Source organism: Cydia splendana, chromosome 18, assembly GCF_910591565.1.
Source record: "Cydia splendana chromosome 18, ilCydSple1.2, whole genome shotgun sequence".
Classification (NCBI taxonomy): domain Eukaryota; kingdom Metazoa; phylum Arthropoda; class Insecta; order Lepidoptera; family Tortricidae; genus Cydia; species Cydia splendana.
This window is the reverse complement of record NC_085977.1, coordinates 1,629,698-1,648,330: the sequence shown is the minus strand read 5'-3', so window position 1 is coordinate 1,648,330 and position 18,633 is coordinate 1,629,698. Positions and strand designations below refer to the sequence as shown.

Below are 18,633 nucleotides of genomic sequence, written 5' to 3'. Positions count from 1 at the left end.
TAGACTCTACTGTATTTCTCTACATAGGTATACTCTATATCTTTAGGTAGTTAAATAAAAGTAAACAAATAATTTGTAAATTTTCGGGTAGTAATAACATTTATTGGCTATAATATTTCTAACCAAATCCAAACCGCCGGGATCTGTCACTCGACCTGACTTTAACCTACATTATTTGATCATGTAATGTTTTCATCTACCCTCACCTGGCTTAAGGAGCCATTTAAGGGTAGATTTTGTTTACTTTTATAAAGATACAGACTATAGGTATGATCGTTAGATTCAATTGAAAATTGGTATTTTGGTGGAAATTGCGATAAGGATCTAATAGTAGCCAGCATCAATAACTCTTAATAGGTCTGTGATTTTTTATTCATTATCTTTCTTAATTTCCGCTATGATACATTAAAAGTATTTAATTACCAGCTTGAAATAGTTTAGTAATTGAGTCCTGAGTGCCAAACTTTTGGTAGGAACTTAAAACTACAATACTTTAAAAAGCTGCGTATACAATTTTAAATTTTATAAAGCTCGTAGAAGTTAGCAACTAAAACCAGAGTGAGCTCACAGGACTTACCAGTATTTCATGCATAGTTGAATATAATTTGATATATGGCAAGTTTCCAACCAACTTTTAGGATATAAGTAAAGTTTTTCCCTGCCAAGCATTTCAGAATAAGGTAGTCCGAGTTATTCTGAGTTTTACCATATACCATATCCTATTATATGTGTTTCCCTTCCCTAGGCTACGGACACCGTTTACTATCACGAGGGTACGATTTGCTATGCGAATGCACAAAAAATGCTTGGATTTGATTAAATTTAAATAGAAATGCGCTTCGTATTTCAAAAAATCTCTCGACATCTGATTTAAGCCTGTAAATGATTTCAATTTATTCTCCAGACTTTAAAATACGAGGGCCAATTTTTATTTTGTCAGATCTGATGTTTCGTCAGGTTTTGATAAAATTTGGTGGATAGAAATCGCACTTATATTGTAAAGAAAGCGTCATTTAAGCGTCACCTCACAGGAGGCCCGGTCCGGAGAAAATCCGGTATTTTCGCAACCCAACGGAAAATTATATACATATTTTGGGTCATGCATGATTTCATATTTATTCCTACCAGAAGATGAACCAATTATTTCAAAAACTTGAGACCAATTTTGTAAATAAATTACCTAACTTAAAATTATGATCGCCACGCTCCTCAATTTCTGTACAAAAAGTGAATTTTTGGAAGCAATCACCCTTGTGTTTCAATCCGACATATTAACAAATTTTCAAGATCAGCTCCTAAAATTTCTTCTTCTTCTTCTTCTAAAATCTAGTGTACCTACTCCTAAATAGGTCTAGGTGATAATTCAAATCAGGCTAATCTATACATTATGCCGTTGACCCTACCGCGGCCGTGACCCATGATCGATGATTGTCAAGCAGTGTCAAGGTCGCGTTTGACAGCTGTCAAACGGCGGGCGAAAAACGCGAGCTCCTGTCACCCGGTTATGGATAGCCTTCCGCCATCATGGTTTCGGGGCCATTGAACCTTTAACGGTTTCCCGTGTTCGATGTTTGATTTTTTTTTCGTTTTCTGCTTTTTGTTTATTTCGAATTCGTTTGCGGCCGGTGTTCTGTTTTTAAACTGTTGAACAATAAGGGTGTTTTTGCGGTGCTGAGTAAAAACGGTGGATTTGGGCCGATTTCTTACCAGATAAGGAGAGGCTCACATGCTGCGAAGGATCGTATCTTGGAATACGGGATGTAAAAACTTAACCGTCATAATGTTGAAGAACTTGAAAGAAGTCCAATGAACCACGAAATAATAGTTTATATCTCTGAAAGCAAAATGCTCGTGATCATTTTTGGTATTTGTCAAGTTGTTTCTGCTTTAGACTTGTAAAAAAAATCTAACATACTATTACATTACACTCATTTGTTTTATGCATCTTACATGTGTATTAAAATCCTAACATTACAGAGATATAAACTCTTAATGTAATGACTCTTGTATTATTCATGTTTTTTTCTTTTATCATTTCCTTTTAATGCTTATTAAACGTCTTATAATCAGATACCTTTTTTTAGAACATAACGTTATAAACGTTTATTAAAACGTTAAACGTTTATTATTATTTTATTATTTATTAATTTACACAACATATTCCACATTATCATACAGAGCTGGGTCCTACACTATAGGGCTTGCCTGTGTCGTAGGTAATAGGTAACCAATACAAGAGAAAAAATTACACATAAGGCGCGAAAATATAAATTAGCCTAAAAGGTTACATAAACGATAGAACAGAATAAAATTAAAATACAAAAAACAATTAATAAAACACTTATTTAACAATCTAACACTAATTTTAATACAAGGAAAGCGAAGTGAATGTCCATGCAGGGTGTATGTAAATGTGTGTATGCGTGTGTGTGTGTGTGTGTGTGTAAAGATACATTTACACGTAGTTCAATTAAACTTTTTTCCTGAAACGCTAAGTCCCGGTCCAGGAAGTTGGTCTAAATGTAACATCCGGGCTCCAACAAATGAAAGAGCTATATCTTTCACCTCACCTAAAGTTTCCTCCAATGCCTACACGTAGAGACGTATAACTGCAAGACGCCGAAAAACAAACACGGCTTAATAGGTAGGTATAATATCGATCCGTCCGTCCGTACCTACGGATGAGTTATACGTCAGATTCCATGGAACCACCCCTTGAGCCAACGACCCTTTCCTCCCCCAACTAAAACAAAACCTTAACCGACTCAAAATAGAACGCGTTTTCCACTGACGCCCCTAAGCCGTCTTATGACGATTCCAAGTCTACCCGTCAAGTTTGAACTCCAATAAGATAGTAAATACAAATTCCGTTTAAGCGATTGTAAGTCTTATTGCTTCGGGTTAGAGTTATTAGTTTTCGAGCTGCGAATGGTAGCAATTAGGTAAGTTTCAGTTTAAAAATGCATTTTTGTTGGTTTATTAGTTCGGGACGTGGAAATTTCAGGTTCGTCCGTAATGGCGGACTTGTGAAGGCATGGAAGGCGTTTGAGCTTGCTGACTGCTATGCGATGAAATATCGCGGTAGGTATTTTGAATTCGGAACGTTCGAGAACTTATGCCGTGCCGTTTGAAAATTTTCACTAGCCGAACCATTGAAAGTTGAAATTAGGTCGTTCTACAACTAAAATCGTTAGTAGATTTCACCTTATAGTTTTTCGTTAAGATAAAGATAACTCCTTTGCGTGGATATATTATAACTCATGCAGTGTGATTTGACTATTTAGAATACGTATTATTTTAGCTAGTCGCGCGTCTCAAACGACATATGTCAATCCAGACCATAATTATACAATGAAGTCCAATTTGTCAAGTATGTTACTTTATATTTAAAATAAATGAACATAGAAGAATAATTCCGATACCACAAAAAAGCGATTAATGTATATTACCTACAGCTTCGTAATTTCTTGAGACATAAATAGAAACGTAAAACATAAACTTGACATTTTCCACGTTTACCAGTAGGTTAACAAGCATATTCCCTTATTAGTAAAGCTAGTTATATTATAAAAAGGCTTATAACCAATCGCACGCTCGAGGACATACGCTTGTTCAGAATGGCCGAATGTTTTTACCGGCTACTCACGCAGGTGCTAAAACCTTTAGGTCGTTTAGAGGCTTTTTATACGACTACTTGGAGCAAACATCGTTACATGCTAAAATATTGATTAACAAGTAAGCAACATGACTTTTTATAATCTCTAAATAAGGCTTTAAATGGTTAATTAATAGTTATTTGTACAACAAGAGATCAAAGTTTGATATTTCTTCGAGTGCTTATTTTGAGTCCCGTGCAAGCGAAAGATTCTATAATAGATTCACGAGCGTAGCGAGTGAATCTAATTTAGAATCTTGAGCGTAGTAAGGGATTCAAAAGCGCACGAGATGTAAATAACTTTGATCTCGTGTAGTACACAAAATTTTTCACCCTAAGCAGTGAGAACATACCTAGAGGGACAGAGATAATAGAACCCAAGTATATCGAACTTGTATTAGACCCCGCATGTTGAAATGACATTTGAGTATAAAGGTCACTTGAATGTCATTTTGTCTCACTCAGTGAGCAAAATCGCATTTTGCTCACTAAGTGTGTCTCACTCAGTGAGCAAAATCGAATTTTGCTGTTTTTAAGAAGCAAAGTACCCTTGTTCGAGCTGCTGAGGTGAAAATTATATTTAACCTGTTACACTCTTTTACTAGCAAAAAATAGATTAATCAAGACTAGCTGTACACCTTTTTTAAGTAGGTGTTCTGTTTTTTTAAAATGACATCTGTCATTATTATCGCAGAAAAAATAGGAGATAACTCACATGAGATCACTTTTACAGAATTGGCTTTATAGACGCTATGTCACGAATTGTCATTAAACGCGTGGAAAGCTACCTATAGAGGTTATATAGAGGTATATACAAGCACGGGCGGGATCAGCAGAGCCATCGGCCATTAGGGAAATTGCTTTATACCCGGCGTATAGAGGTTGTATAGGCACTTAGACGGTGTCTTTGGATAGTTTGGGAGTATGACAGGTTACACTGTTTGCTGAGAGGACGGAAAACGATTATGAGTCATTATTATACAGTCAAATGCATTGTTAGATTCTAAAGTTAAAATGCAACTTTATGTGTTCTGAATGTTTTATAGGTTTAGAAATGGTTCTTTTAATGTGAAAAGGATACATTAAAGGCTTTTGGAGTACCTCAAGAATTTTCGGACCACTTATATATTAACTTTATACCTATCTAATTAAGTTTTTTCGACGAATTTGTGCATACAAACAGCTACATTTAAAGTAATTTTTGTACTATATGCTTGCCGTCAGATTCAAATTTATGTCATTAAGGCCATCCATCCACTCTTTCTAAGGGTTTTTAGATATTCATGCGAATACAAATAAGTTTACAAATTACATTGTCATCTATCTTCATGCGGGCTTTTTACTTCAATTATCTAGTTATTTTATATACCGAGGCCAATGTTTTTTACCTCCTCTAACATTTTATTTTCTTTTTCAAGTTTACCTATAATTATAAAACACCTTCAGCACTTTAGGCATTAGCAAAGAGAATAGAGTGTATAGAGAGTTACTGTAATAGTAAATTTTGTAGTCACAGTAAATTAACTGCCATCTATCGACACAAGATTAAACCGATACGGAGTTTAGTACATAATATATATATTTGGAATTAGGTAGAAAGAGAGGAATAGTAGTATTTCCTTTTGTTTACCGTAAACTCTGAACCATCTTACATTTCGAAATAACTGAGAAAAAAAAACATAGGCAAGGAGCCTCGACTAAACCAGGCTCACATAAAACACGGGAGTCGGGAGTGTCTCTCCGGAGCAGAAAAAGTCCGAGTGATTTATCGTGAGAAGAGCGACATCCTCGGCTGCTTTTATATTTCGGATGCAGGTTACTCCTGGCAGGTGCTTACACCCTGATACCTGGGACACAGGAATTTAACGTATTTTAAGATTTATGGGGAATTTAACTATTTCCTTAATTTATTCAGTATCGAATCCTAATGGCCTCCTAAAACGTGCGTGCTAATTGTTATTACGTTCCAAGTCAGTTAAATAAAACATTAGTTGTGTTACTATGATTTGGATACGCGTAATGAGTTAACTAAATAAACCAGCATGATTAATATTTTCTATACGCATCCGATCAAGACATATATGTTTATGTAAAAGACAAAAGCGGAATAAAATGTGTGTAAAAAGTAGAAATGCAACACTGACGACTTAACAATGAAACAGAATTAAAACAAAAACCCCGTTTCTCGGAACCGGAGCAATTTTAGCCCGAAACAGCTCGAATGGAGTCGGAGAATCGCTCGGGCAATAATTAATAGTAATTATCGAGTAAAAATAATTGTAGGTTTCTTTGGATTACGCCCCCTGGGAAGATCTAATTCCCGATTCAAGCAATCACTGTTATTAAGCACGGATTGTGGCCCGAACACAAATCCGCCGTTTCAAGAATGATAGAAATCAAAACAGCTTTCGAGCCACCAATTGTTTTAATTCGGTATCGTGAAAAAAGAATTATGAATGTGTAATTGCTATGTTTTTGTAAAACGGCCATTGTTTTTCGGTAATGGGGGTATTGTAGCGTATCATTTGGAATTAGAAGCGTTTGTAGGGATCGTGTTTATACTCTTTGGGATGTAGATGTGTTATGCGTTATCCTATAGTGTAAACAACGTTATTTACGGTATTTGACGTCTGTCACTCACTACAGCAACACTACGTAAAATGTTTTGCACATCGAAATCACAAAGGAAAACAACTGCACTGCGAACGTTTACGTTCTACGTCTTTTTTTTTTTAATTTTAGGGTTGGCCGAACACCATCGTTATGAATCGGTAGTCGTCTAAGTAAATCGATATGAATTTTTCATTTTTCTTTTAATAAAAATAAGGAAAAGGTGGATAATTAACTGTAAATATGGATATATTTATCGTCACTTAACAGACAACAAATTTGACACAGAAATAACATAAATAAACTTTAAAATAGATCCCCAGTTAGTTTCAATTTTGACAATGGGTGCGACCTACTCGGTCGGTGTATTAAATACACCGACCGACCGGTAGCTTGCGGGAAAACCATATAATTCTAGCTTTATTTAAATCTCAAATAAAAATTCATTATACGTCACAATTCGATACCTCAGTCTACGTGCCATCCAATCGTAATCGCTTGCTGTGACAATCGATTTGCGTTAGTTACATCTCTATATACGTCAGTCATAATGTGTCAAATACCGTAAATAAAGTTGTTTACACTATAACGGGCATATTTAGACAATTTCCTTAACAAATCCCGCCAGTCGCCCTCCTATAAATAACGCGGCATCGCCGCATCGCCACCTCGCCCTAGCTGATATTCAGCAGGTTATTACAATTTTTCGCGTTATGAATATCGTCTTCGCCTACCCTACCCGGGGGAGTCACACCTCAGCAATTTTACTTTAATTCTTATTTAGAGTGCCGCCTTATTTCGGTTACCAGATTTTTTAGTATTTGTTTATGGCGTTAACTTTGTTTCTTGCCGTGATGGGGTAATTTTCGAGTTTTTCAACGATGTAATTTTACTTTACGGCGTAATTTTGGGGTTACGATAAAATTGTTGTACTGGGATAGCATGGATGTAGCGGAGATAACAAAAATGTATTTTGAATAACAAAAGGATCGGAGGTCAAGGGCTTTTATTTTCAAAGATCGAATGTTCATTTCGCCCGCGTCGCTCGCTATCAATCATACATGCACCATTGCCCAAGCGCTTTGTTCGAATTTCGAAAAAGGAATAAAGCGGGTAAAAATAATGGCGGTTGGGTTCTTTTCGAAGTTCGATTTTTGCCCCCCGCGGCAACTAACGCAGCGTTCGTAATTATTCGTCAATTAAAATAAAAAGAGCAGCATAAGTGGTATTTTTTTAACATTTATTCAGCTGTTTGTTATTTTACTAGAGGTGTGCAGCTTGACCTTATTATTGATAGGTTATTTTTATACTTACATACGCATGTATGAGTATTATTGCGTATTGTATGCTGTGTGTTTGATCGGCCATGTCAGCACGAAATACTCACTTTAAAAAAGAAACTTGTTTACCTACATTCGTATTAAGCAATGAGAGCTAGAATTTACGATGACACTAAATATGTACTTATTTGTAACATCACAGCAGATATTCATATAAATGTTTAGATATATATTTTAGATAATAGATATACCTATAGGTACACTTTATACTAGACTGTTTAGGTTATTTTTAAGATACATTTTTTGTATCTAAGTTACCAGTTTTGGATTTCGCAAAGCTATAAGGCATATTATTATGATATTATTATTGCCAAGATACAATGACGCATGTTACCCTCCGCGACACCGTTAAAAAAGCACCAAAATTGTTAATGGTGTATGATATTGCCTCCCCTAGCAAGAAAACAGAGGGTGTTGCTGGCAACACCTTCGTTCTCCCAGGACTTTCTTTTTTTTATTTTTTTTTTTCGTAATGATGCTTGGTCCTGTGAGACTTGGCTGAATCCATTAGATAGGCGGGAGGACTAATGTAGCAGTTTTTTTCTTAAATCGGAATTGGGCGAGAATCGTCCCATGTGTAGACATAATGGCTTTTAGCGGAGGGTCATGTCTCATGTACTAGTGCAGTGCTAAGTTTAGTTTTTTTAGTCAAAAGAAGACAAAAATGTGGAAAAGCTGTATAGAATTTCGATGTTTTATGAAGAATCGTTTGTTGTTATAGAAATAAGTACTTACCTAAAATTGCTATCAAATATCCTACAATACGTTTTTTTTAGTTTAAGTTAATTTGTAATCCAGATCTAAATTGGATTGTGGATCCTAATATCTTTGAAAAATGAGAAGTAATTCCTAGAGTAGATAAAAATCGTTTTGTTTCCCACTATCAACCTATAAAATTGAACATGCCCTAGTATGTATATTTATAACGGGTCACTCACGCAATTCTGACGCGGTTCGTGAGTGACTCGCTATAAATATAATATAATATCTGAGTGTAACGGGTTTTTATAGTTATATTTTTTCTTTGTTACTTACTAATATAGTCTTGTAGACACAAATATTGATAGGTAACTGATATCTGAAATTAATATTTTCATATTCCTTTTTTTTTTCATTATATTTATGATGTCTGTTTGTATGTTCCAGGCAAATGGTGTCCGTCGCGGCGCGAGTGGTCGTCACCGCCCGACGTGGCGCGGCGGGTCTACTCCTCCGTGTTCCTAGGCAGCCCGGGAGAATACCCTGGTAAGTACAACATACTGGAGCAAGTACCTAGGGAAGGAATCCGTGCACACTGAAGGAGGCAGTAAAGTTAGCAACCTGAAGACTTTGCTAGGCCTCGTGGAGGAGCTAGGGTGGTTAGAGTAGGGCTTTACGCAAAATAGGCACAGTGGATGTCGATTTGCGGAAATGCCCAGCAAAACTAACTAACAACATACTGCACAAGGATGTTGCCTGTATTTAAAATAAATTATTTCACACCATTCACCAAATAAAGGACCAGAAAATTATAAGGAACAAGAAACAGCAGTTATTGTTTGACACAATCTCTATGGAACAAATCGGATACTTAATAGGTACAACTAAAAAGTAGGTGACTTCACAGTGACGTCACATGTTATTCGTCTCTGATTTTATATAAATTCCATAGTTACTAATCGTTTTGACAGAAACTGATCTGACTGAAAACCAGCTACACTTAAAAAGAAAAAAAGTAGGTAGGTACCTATCGCAACCATAGTCAAATATCCGTAGACCCATCCATCATAGCGTCGGAGAGCAATCTTGTCTTGGCAAGGTCAACGATAGCGCTATCGCCATCGATAAGGATAAAATAAGAACAGATTAGATTGAGGCTGAGTGGCTTAGTGGGTTCGATTCTCCAACGGGTTACTGCATATTTAAAAGTTAAAAATTGAATGTTAAAATTAGGGCTCTCTGAAAACCCCAACTTGAAATAATAACAGTAATAGGATTGTTAGGTATAATTTTATACAGAAGGAAAAGAAATATTTATAGTTAGGTGCCTATTGATAAAGTTATTTGATAGTTAGGTATTTAATGATGACGGCATTTTGAAAAAATCTCATCATTTTTAGAATTCATGCAATATGGTGTTTTATTTTGTTTATAGACAGCAAACCAAATTCAAGTACTTATGTAATTTTGGTAACCTACATAAGCTCATTTATTTCACAAGAATCAATGAAGCTAAATGCAAAGCAAAGTGGAGAAGATTGAGCATGATAGCGGACCCTGGCGCTAGGCCGGGAAAACGCAAGGTTGAAGAAGAAGGATCAAAGAAGCTAAATTAAATCTGCGATAAAAGTCCTACATGCCTTTTAAACTCAATCATTTTTACATATTTAAAACGGGTCACTCACGCAACAACAAAAGTAAACTTGCTTGAGTGACCCGTTTTAAACCCGAAACTCGGTTAATTCTGTCCACGGCACAACCGCAACGAACAATCGATTCCGATGACAGTTAAATCGATGCGGTAACGAGCCGATGCATCGATTGTATCGAGCGTCGGCGCTCGAGTGTCATCCGTCTTGCAAGGTCATCACGCTGTGGGTCAATTCAAAATATAACCTATAAATCATTGTATAACTGTATAATTCTTTGATTTTAGGATTAAAAACTCACAGAAATAGGTAGGTAGGTACTTTCAATTGTTGTCGCATTGTTTAAAATAGATATTGATATCGGCAAAGGGAGAGTCAAAAAATATAACCTACAAATATACCTACCTAATTATAAGTACTTTTCATTCAAAAAATATAAAGTTTTATTTATAGTATTAATAATTCATAGAAATAACGCATGTTTTTAGTAATAATCGTAACATAAACCGTTTAAATTTAATGTGAATTAATGGGTATGGTATGATAAGTAGGTATTTTGAAAAGTAAATGAGAAGTTAAGTAAATACCTAATTATTTATATCTAAGTTTAATTATAAGGTTTATTACACTATAAAGCCACAAAACATAAATTTAATGCCTTGGACATAACTAATATAATTGCATTTTATTCAAATAGGTACTTTATGTTAAGAAATAACCCATTAACAACACGTTGCCTTGCAAAGACTTAAAATCGTTATACGAAACGTTTTAACAGACATTAAACACTAAAATCCAGTAATTATCTCAACTTTAGTACGAATATAGCCCACAATAATCGCACAAAACACTTTCCAAACAACTTTACAATGTCATCAAATTTATTTTACTGCCGACCAAAATTACCGCTCTTATACCGTAACGCCATCTATTGAGCGATCTGTCATAACACTACGCGGTCACCCGTCGATTTAAATTAAGCTCAATGATACTATGTTTACGGTTACAATTAGCTTGACAATGAAATGCACTTGCACCGTTATGGCGTCCGGCGTGCGGGAATATCCATTTCGCTCTCGCGCGTATGATTGGCGCGCATCTGTCTTCCTCTTGTTTTAACACGTCAGCTTCATTGCCTGTTTCCATTACACTATATCAATTACCGGCCATTGCACAGTTGACGGTCATTTTCATTTCATATGAAGATTTCTAAGTTTTTCGAAACATCGATACTGAATGAATAATAGAGCACCGTAAGGTTTGTGAGAACGGTGAAAAGAAAAAACCCGTCAGATAAAATATAATAAAGTAGTAAAATCGCAAATGGAATCGGAAGAAGCGCAGTCAATTTATTCGGAGGTTCGTTACAATAACGATTTTATCTGACGTCTCGAATGAACGCCGAAGACGGATAACTGTGAACAAAAACTCCGTAGGAAAGAGACGCCGCGGCAGAATCGATTCCGTCCTCAAAGAAAGGACTAGCGAGCGAGCACGCGAGATCTCGTCTTTACGACGTGTGAAAGAGATAAAACAATTCCTTATGTCGCTATTCTTAAGTCATTTGCGCATTCGAAATGGCGCGTTACTGGCAGACATTAAGGTCGCAATTTCATTGTTACGAGCGCGTATTGACGATTGTGGGGTATCGTAACGGAATGTTATAACTTCATTTAGCGGTATTTCTGATTAGATCCTTTTGTAGTAAAAAATAAGGTCGTTATTTGTGTGCGGGGGAGAGGGAGGTTGGTAGTTGGATGCACGACGTCGGTTGCCATAGTAACGGGTGTGGAATGCCACGGGGTTACCCGCTCAAGCGCTGTTTTTACCCCGATTAGGAGGAAAAATATCTATTAAGAAGTAATAATTAATTACGTGCGTTAATGAGAATTGTAATAAATGCCTCGTAATACGTGCAGCGCGACTTTTAGTTTTTATTGAAGCTTTTAGTGCTTTCTTATCAATTTTATCTTTAACCAGTGTTTATGTAACAAGAAAAACACCATAAGGTACTAAGGATGTAATATTATACTTATGTGTAATAGTTTTTTCTAGTTTTACCTCGACGATAGCTAACAAGCACACTGCTTGCCAGGGAGCAATAAAATTACTTTTTATTTTAGTTTTAGGTAATGTTTAGTTTAGGTATTCATCACAAGTCATGTTTTGGTGAAACATGTTTTCAAGTAGGTAGTTTAAGTATTAAATTAACCATTAAGAAATTAGTTGGTACGTCAATGTATTTCGAAAGCTATTGTGTTTTATATGAATACGGCATGTATGTTGTGTAGGTACCTACAATGTCTCATTGAGTTGTTCATGTTTATTTTACGACTCTATTACCATCTGATTGATTGGCACTTAGCATACTGCTGCTTTTACACGTGTTTTGCTAATTAACTGTATTTTTTGTTGTCAAAATTCGAATTTCAAATTTTAATATTTAATGGCCATTTGTCCAGGCATACATTATTCAAGCGCTCATAATTACCCGCCTAAACTTGAAAAACGAACAAATTTTTAATATTCTCCTTTCGAATTCACCTCCAATATTCGAAATTAGATAGAACGAAACAGAGCGAGCCCGTAGAATTAAGAGTGAGCAGGAAAGCACTAAATTGCTCAATTTGTGCGTCTCATAAGGTGCCTTCGGTTTCCTTTTTCAAAAGTCCAATGAGATCGATCGTTCGCCATGTCCGCAAATTAGAGCTGGAATCGTTGTTCGTTAGCGTTCCTTCCGCTCCAAAACGACTTAACCGCCACTCACATATAACACCAATCTCTCCTTTACTTGGACGTCTTTAAACCCTTTTTTACGTGCATATTTTTAATCTTCATCTGGTTTGAGAAAGTCAAAGCTCACCGCCGAAGCAGAAATGCATTTTAGTGTTGCCAGCGGTCTCGGGGCGCTCATTTCGCTTGAACCTTTTAAGGGCGATGCGATCGGGTCAGACTTCATTACTGGCGCGACCCGCGCCCTCAGGGCTGATAATTCTAGAACTATCTTAAACCAGTAAACATATGATCTCTGGCCATGCATAGGTTCTTTGGATCTTGAGGTCATACTTATACTAGTTTGTTTGAGGCTAATAACGCCGTGTGATCATTTCGCAATCAGCAATGACGCGTATCGAGATGTCGATGATCGAGTCAAGGCCATAAAAGCAATGCTTGGGTCATTAACATAACTTAGATGCGTGAGAGGAGTTGCTACAGATTTCGAAGAAGTAAAATTAGGCGTCACTCTATATAGGGAAAATTCCTCAAAAAATATGCACAGTATGTCACTATATTACCTTATAAGGTACCTATACTCGTAGTAGTACTGGTATAGAATAGTATAAAATGTAAAACTTATGTAAAATCGAAATTTTATGTGATGTATTAAATGGACGACCTTATAAGCAACCATCACAGCAACCATTAGTTAAAAAATTTACAGTACTACCCCACAATTTATAGGTAAGCATAGTTAACTGTAACTAGGGTAGGTACCAGACCTACACGCCACTTCAATTTTATTTCTTTACGGGCCGTCCACATAAAATCCCTTCGTTAAATAAAGCGGTTCTAATTAAGGCTAGACCCGCAGTAAAACACGGCCCGTCGTAAAACACTTCACGTCCATGTCACCTGTCAATTCCTCGTTGCGAGATAATATTTCCCGAGCAAACTGCTCGCCTTGCGCTCGTAAAATGCATGTACTAAACCAATAAACGCGGAAGCAACGTAAATACCTCGTAAAATCTGGCAATGTTAATAATGAACACCCATTTTCGGTGATACCAATAAGATATTGACTATAATTTGCGGTTTTCCGCATTTTTTTCGAGTCGTGCGGTCCGCGCGTGAGAATGCAATTTGTTAGCTTCTTCGACCTTTCACCCACGCCGTGGTATGCTAATAGCAGTATGATTGGTTTTTTTAAAGCCGTTTTTCGAAACGGGGGAATTTTTTTCTAGCGCTGGCAACACACAGCTGGACAGCTGGACAGCTGCGCTAGGTTGGCGGTAGTTGTCCAAAGTTGGCGCATAGGTAATGGAGAGTTGCCGCAGGTTGCGCTAGTAGCTCGCCGCTAAAAGTCCCAGTCATTAAAGCGGGGCACACCCACGTCTTCATTAGAAGCATTGGCTTATCGTTAAAATCGATCTTGTTACGAACAATGAAACGCGTCGAAACAAAAACCGGCCGAGCGGTAAAAGAATACGAGAAACGTAATCGGGACGAACGTCGCGCCAAATAAAATAAAACCTCAATCAAAAATCTAAAGGCATTCGGTATCATAACCGGCCGGTGCGTCGACCCGGCCGCCATATGAAAACACGAACCGTGTGGGTTACACGGCCGAGACGAAAAAAAAACAAAACTATAATAATGTAACGCACTAAGTATCCGTCTTAAAAATACGCCTCGATCTCTGTTGCGCGCGTCGCGGCATTAACGCGCCGGCCCAGCACCACTCCGCGCGACTGTGACCTTTTGGAGGGTTGCACAAGGTTTGAATTCGCGTGGTGGGTGCGAGAGGAGTCCTCGCGGCGGAGGGCCGGAGGGTGGAGGGCGCGGGGCGCGCGGGCGGCGGCGGTGATGGATGGCCCAATCAGGCGGCGTGGCGGTGCCGGCCGCGCTAATCGAGCAGTGCGCCCCGAGAGTCGAAGCGACGCACACACGCACACACGCACGCACAGCCTGCGGCCCGATACCGCCGATTACATGTAAAAGCGCAGAACCTCCGAAGATAACACATAATACCCCCGCAATGAGCCGGACCGTGCACCGGCGGGAAATCGATGAAAAACAGCCGAGACAACAAAAACGAGGGCGGCGGGCAAACAGCGTTCCGATGAATAACGCCGTATTTACGTCTATATCCGGGCGGATCGATAGCCACCAACTGTTGTAAACAACTGGGGAAAAAAGCGAGTGCCACCCTCGCGGCTATTAACGGCCACGTGACTAATTTTCGGAACTGTCACGGCCAGGGCCGGCGCACGTGGACGCACAATACCGTATGCGCTGCGCCCAATTGACTCCGCAACCGACTCGCCAACTCCTTGGCACCTCACTCACACTACAATTAATTGCCTACTTCTAATCGTCCAAAGAATCCCTATAAATCAACGCGTTTATCCTTAAGAGACCTTTCTCCGACTAATCTCCGAATTGAAACGAATCTAATGAAACTGGGATACGTAAAAAAACAACGCAACATCTCGATGCCCTACAATCATTTTAACTTTTTTCCGACGCTGGCTCTCGTGTATTTTTTTATTATTTTTAAATCTGTCTCTGGAGTTGTTTTTTTAATTTTTTTGTTGCCTTTTCATAAATATTTTAAAATCGGATTCAGTCGGGGACAGGCGAGGCGAATGGATTAGGATTTAGATATTTTCGGGGCTTGTAATTTATGCCCCTCTTTGTTGAGATATGAATAATGAGAGAGAGAATAAATCTCCGTCGCTCCGATAGTTCCGCTCGTATCGGCCAAGGCGGATAAAGCTGTTTGTTTTTCTTCATTCATTCAACTTAATTTCGCTCTTTTCATTCATGAACTTCTAAAACTTGAAAGCCTGCTCATTTCCTTTGCCGTTAACATTCTAAAGCGTTGTTAGAGTTTTGACAGTCAATATCGTTATTTTAATCGGACCAGAATGGTTCCTCCCCTGATTGCTCCACTTAGTAAGCCCATAGCGTACCCGTCAGCAGCTATTCCAAATATGCACCTCGTTTAAAAAGCCCTTAAAGAAATTATTAAAGAATCACAAAAAAGGGTCAAGCCGATGATTTACCGACCTCAATTTTGACAGGTCGTAGTTATGTTTGACCGAAATTATAGTAATTTGACAAAATAGCCATCTACTTAAAATAAACGTTGTGTTAAAAAATGTATGATTTAAAACGGGCACTTGGTAATAGAGCAGGTATCTCCGGAATGCAGCTCTGGCGCAGACCAGGTGACTCCGAGGAATTTTATAATTCCTGCGATCAAACTAGCCGCCGTCGATGGCTAACTAACCTAAACATTTCGTATTACTCTCAATATAATTGATTTTAACTGACCCGTTATAACCCAGAAAAACCTTCTCCGTTTTTGCCCGCCGACATATGTCATCGCTGTAGAGAATTTCGCTTATTACATGATTTTATTCGCCGATAAAAACAAGCCTACGCAGCGCCCTCGCGTTACTTTTTGTCGGCTAACAATATTTTTGCATCAAAATAAAGACAACTTTTTATTCATAAGCGGCCATTTCAAGCGTTCAAAAATAATAATGAGGCGGTTATAAAAATCGCGAATTTATATGAGAGAACCCCTCGGCTTAATATGATTTCTTATAGCGAGTAGTCCTTATTAAATAAACTTTGAAAACGAAAATTATGTCCTCCGCCCGATGCCAATAAAAACGGGGATTTGACAAGATTAAAATTGTAATTCAAGTTATTTCTGACGTGCATGTTATTGCTTTTCGCTACGGTCCTTATTATTTTTTACATTTTATTGTAAAAGTTGCCGATGTAACCTCAGCCCGAGACGCCGGTCATCGAGACGATTTTTAATTAAACCTGGTATCATTTAAGCGGCATGCCAAACGTGCAAGGGCATAATTCACACCAGAAAAACGATAACTTTACCCATACTGTATTTTTTTATATAAAATTAGGTATAATGACACTACGCGCATGCTGAGTGAGTAATTTGAGTGGGGGTGGATAAAAAAAAACACCGGCTGGCATAATGCGCACTCCGTCGGCGTCACTTGGCTCAATATGAAAAAAAAAAAGAAAAAGTTTTCGCGCCTTCCCGCTTCGCTGTCAATATCCATTCATTTGCGGTCGATTTTTTAATAATATTCAAAACAGTTTAGATAAGTTTTTGGCACTTTATCTATATTTATCTTTATTGAAGAGTTTTTTTTTCATAGTGGTTTATATTTATAGATGGTCAAGCAAATCTTGTCAGTAGAAAAAGGCGCGAAATTCAAATTTTCTATGGGATGATATCCTTTCGCGCCTACTTTTTTCAAATTTGCCGCCTTTTTCTATTGACAAGATCTGCTTGAACCAGTATATATCATTTGCGATGTTATATAAAATAAATCTGAATTATTGATTTTATAATGATTGATTTATTAATGATGAAAATTAATTCTAGTGCCACCAAATGTTATTAACTGTTGTATAAATTAACTTTTATAATGATAGCTTTAAAATTTTCTTTTCACATACATATAACTACGACATAAATTAATTTATACTACAATTTACCCATATAAGGGTATAAATTTAAACACTAGCAACATCAAGCACCGCCATTATGGGATTACATCTAATGTACGTAGGTCATTCGAAATAATCGCACAGATTAAACAGACATGCGACTAATAATGCCTAGTGATCGATACCTGACTTGTCGGCTTAGGTGGTACCTATACTGCCAACATAACAATGTTAGAGACTCATTGATAATGTCACTTGAGAGTAGCTATCGTTGAGTGAAGGGCCGTTCAGTACAGATACTGATGCTCTGAGGGTGAGAACTGAGATGTATTTATGGATGTTTTATTGAGGTATTAAGTCCATTTTGATATAAAAACCAAACTGTGATATTACATCAGAGTTATTTTTTTTAATTAAATTACAATACAGACTTTAAGGCCGTATTAAAAAATAGACAATGTAAAATATATATTTGCGGTACAACTTGAAGCGCATAGCACCTGGCGATTATCGACTTACCACAACTGCGGTAACAGCTAACTTGTTAGGAAATTATAAAAAAAAAACAATAAAACAAGCACTAACAAGAGCTAGCCATAATGCTCAAGGCATAAACGCCATAGAGCGTTGCGGTCGGGCCCACCGCAGGCCATTTGTCGTTTTAAAAAGAAAACTAGTTTCAGAAAATGGTCGTCTCGCATGGTAACCACGTTCTTTATTTAAATTACAACGCCTCAGGTAATGGCCCGAGGTTAGATTCTAATTGAAACGGAGTAATCGATTTTGGCATCGCGTTGCCGCTACTCGCCGGTAGGTGGCGTTAGCAGTATATGTAACGCAAAGTTTGTAAGAGGGAAGTAAAAATAATCACAGTTTATTCTTATTAGAATGTAAATTAGTTTCTAATTAGAAGTGAAACCTATGGTCAAAATCTAACATCTTTAATGAGTTAACGGCCCGATTTGAACAATCTTTATAAGAAGTCACAGCGGTACGATACCGATCTGTCAGTGTTAAAAGTGACATTTCTTGAACCATATAAACGTCACTTTTGACCCTGACTGATAAGTATCGTACCGCTGTGACTTCTTATACGCATTGTTCGAATTGGGTCGTAAGTTTAATGTTTGAGAAATCGAATAGATACCATTTGTTCGAAAACTAATATACTCCGTCTACTCATACAGTAATGGGATCTTACTAAATGCATATTTTTATTGTTCCAATTCCCTACCACATTTTCATAAAAGAAAATTCCCCCTTATGAAAAATACATGAACAAGAAACAATCATGCGGATACCAGAAAAGCATAACAATATAGGTAACTGGCTATAATGCGTACCATATTCCGGGATCGTAATTGAACAGCGTATGCAAATGTGGCTCGGGCTTGCCTCTTTAATATTTATACGGTCCTAGTACTTTCGCAGAGGCAGGTGTATCGCGCGACATCTTTTTAAACAG

The 18,633-nt window shown here is 37.5% G+C and overlaps 1 protein-coding gene across 2 annotated transcripts in view; it reads left to right on the top strand.

Moving 5' to 3' along the window:
- LOC134799339 (homeobox protein homothorax) overlaps positions 1-18,633 on the top strand; it is a 346,576-nt gene that overhangs the window by 179,818 nt on the left and 148,125 nt on the right. For both annotated transcript variants that reach the window (XM_063771743.1, XM_063771744.1), the window contains exon 9: positions 8,752-8,850. In XM_063771743.1, coding sequence (XP_063627813.1) covers positions 8,752-8,850 — 99 coding nt within the window. The remainder of the gene's footprint in view (positions 1-8,751; positions 8,851-18,633) is intronic.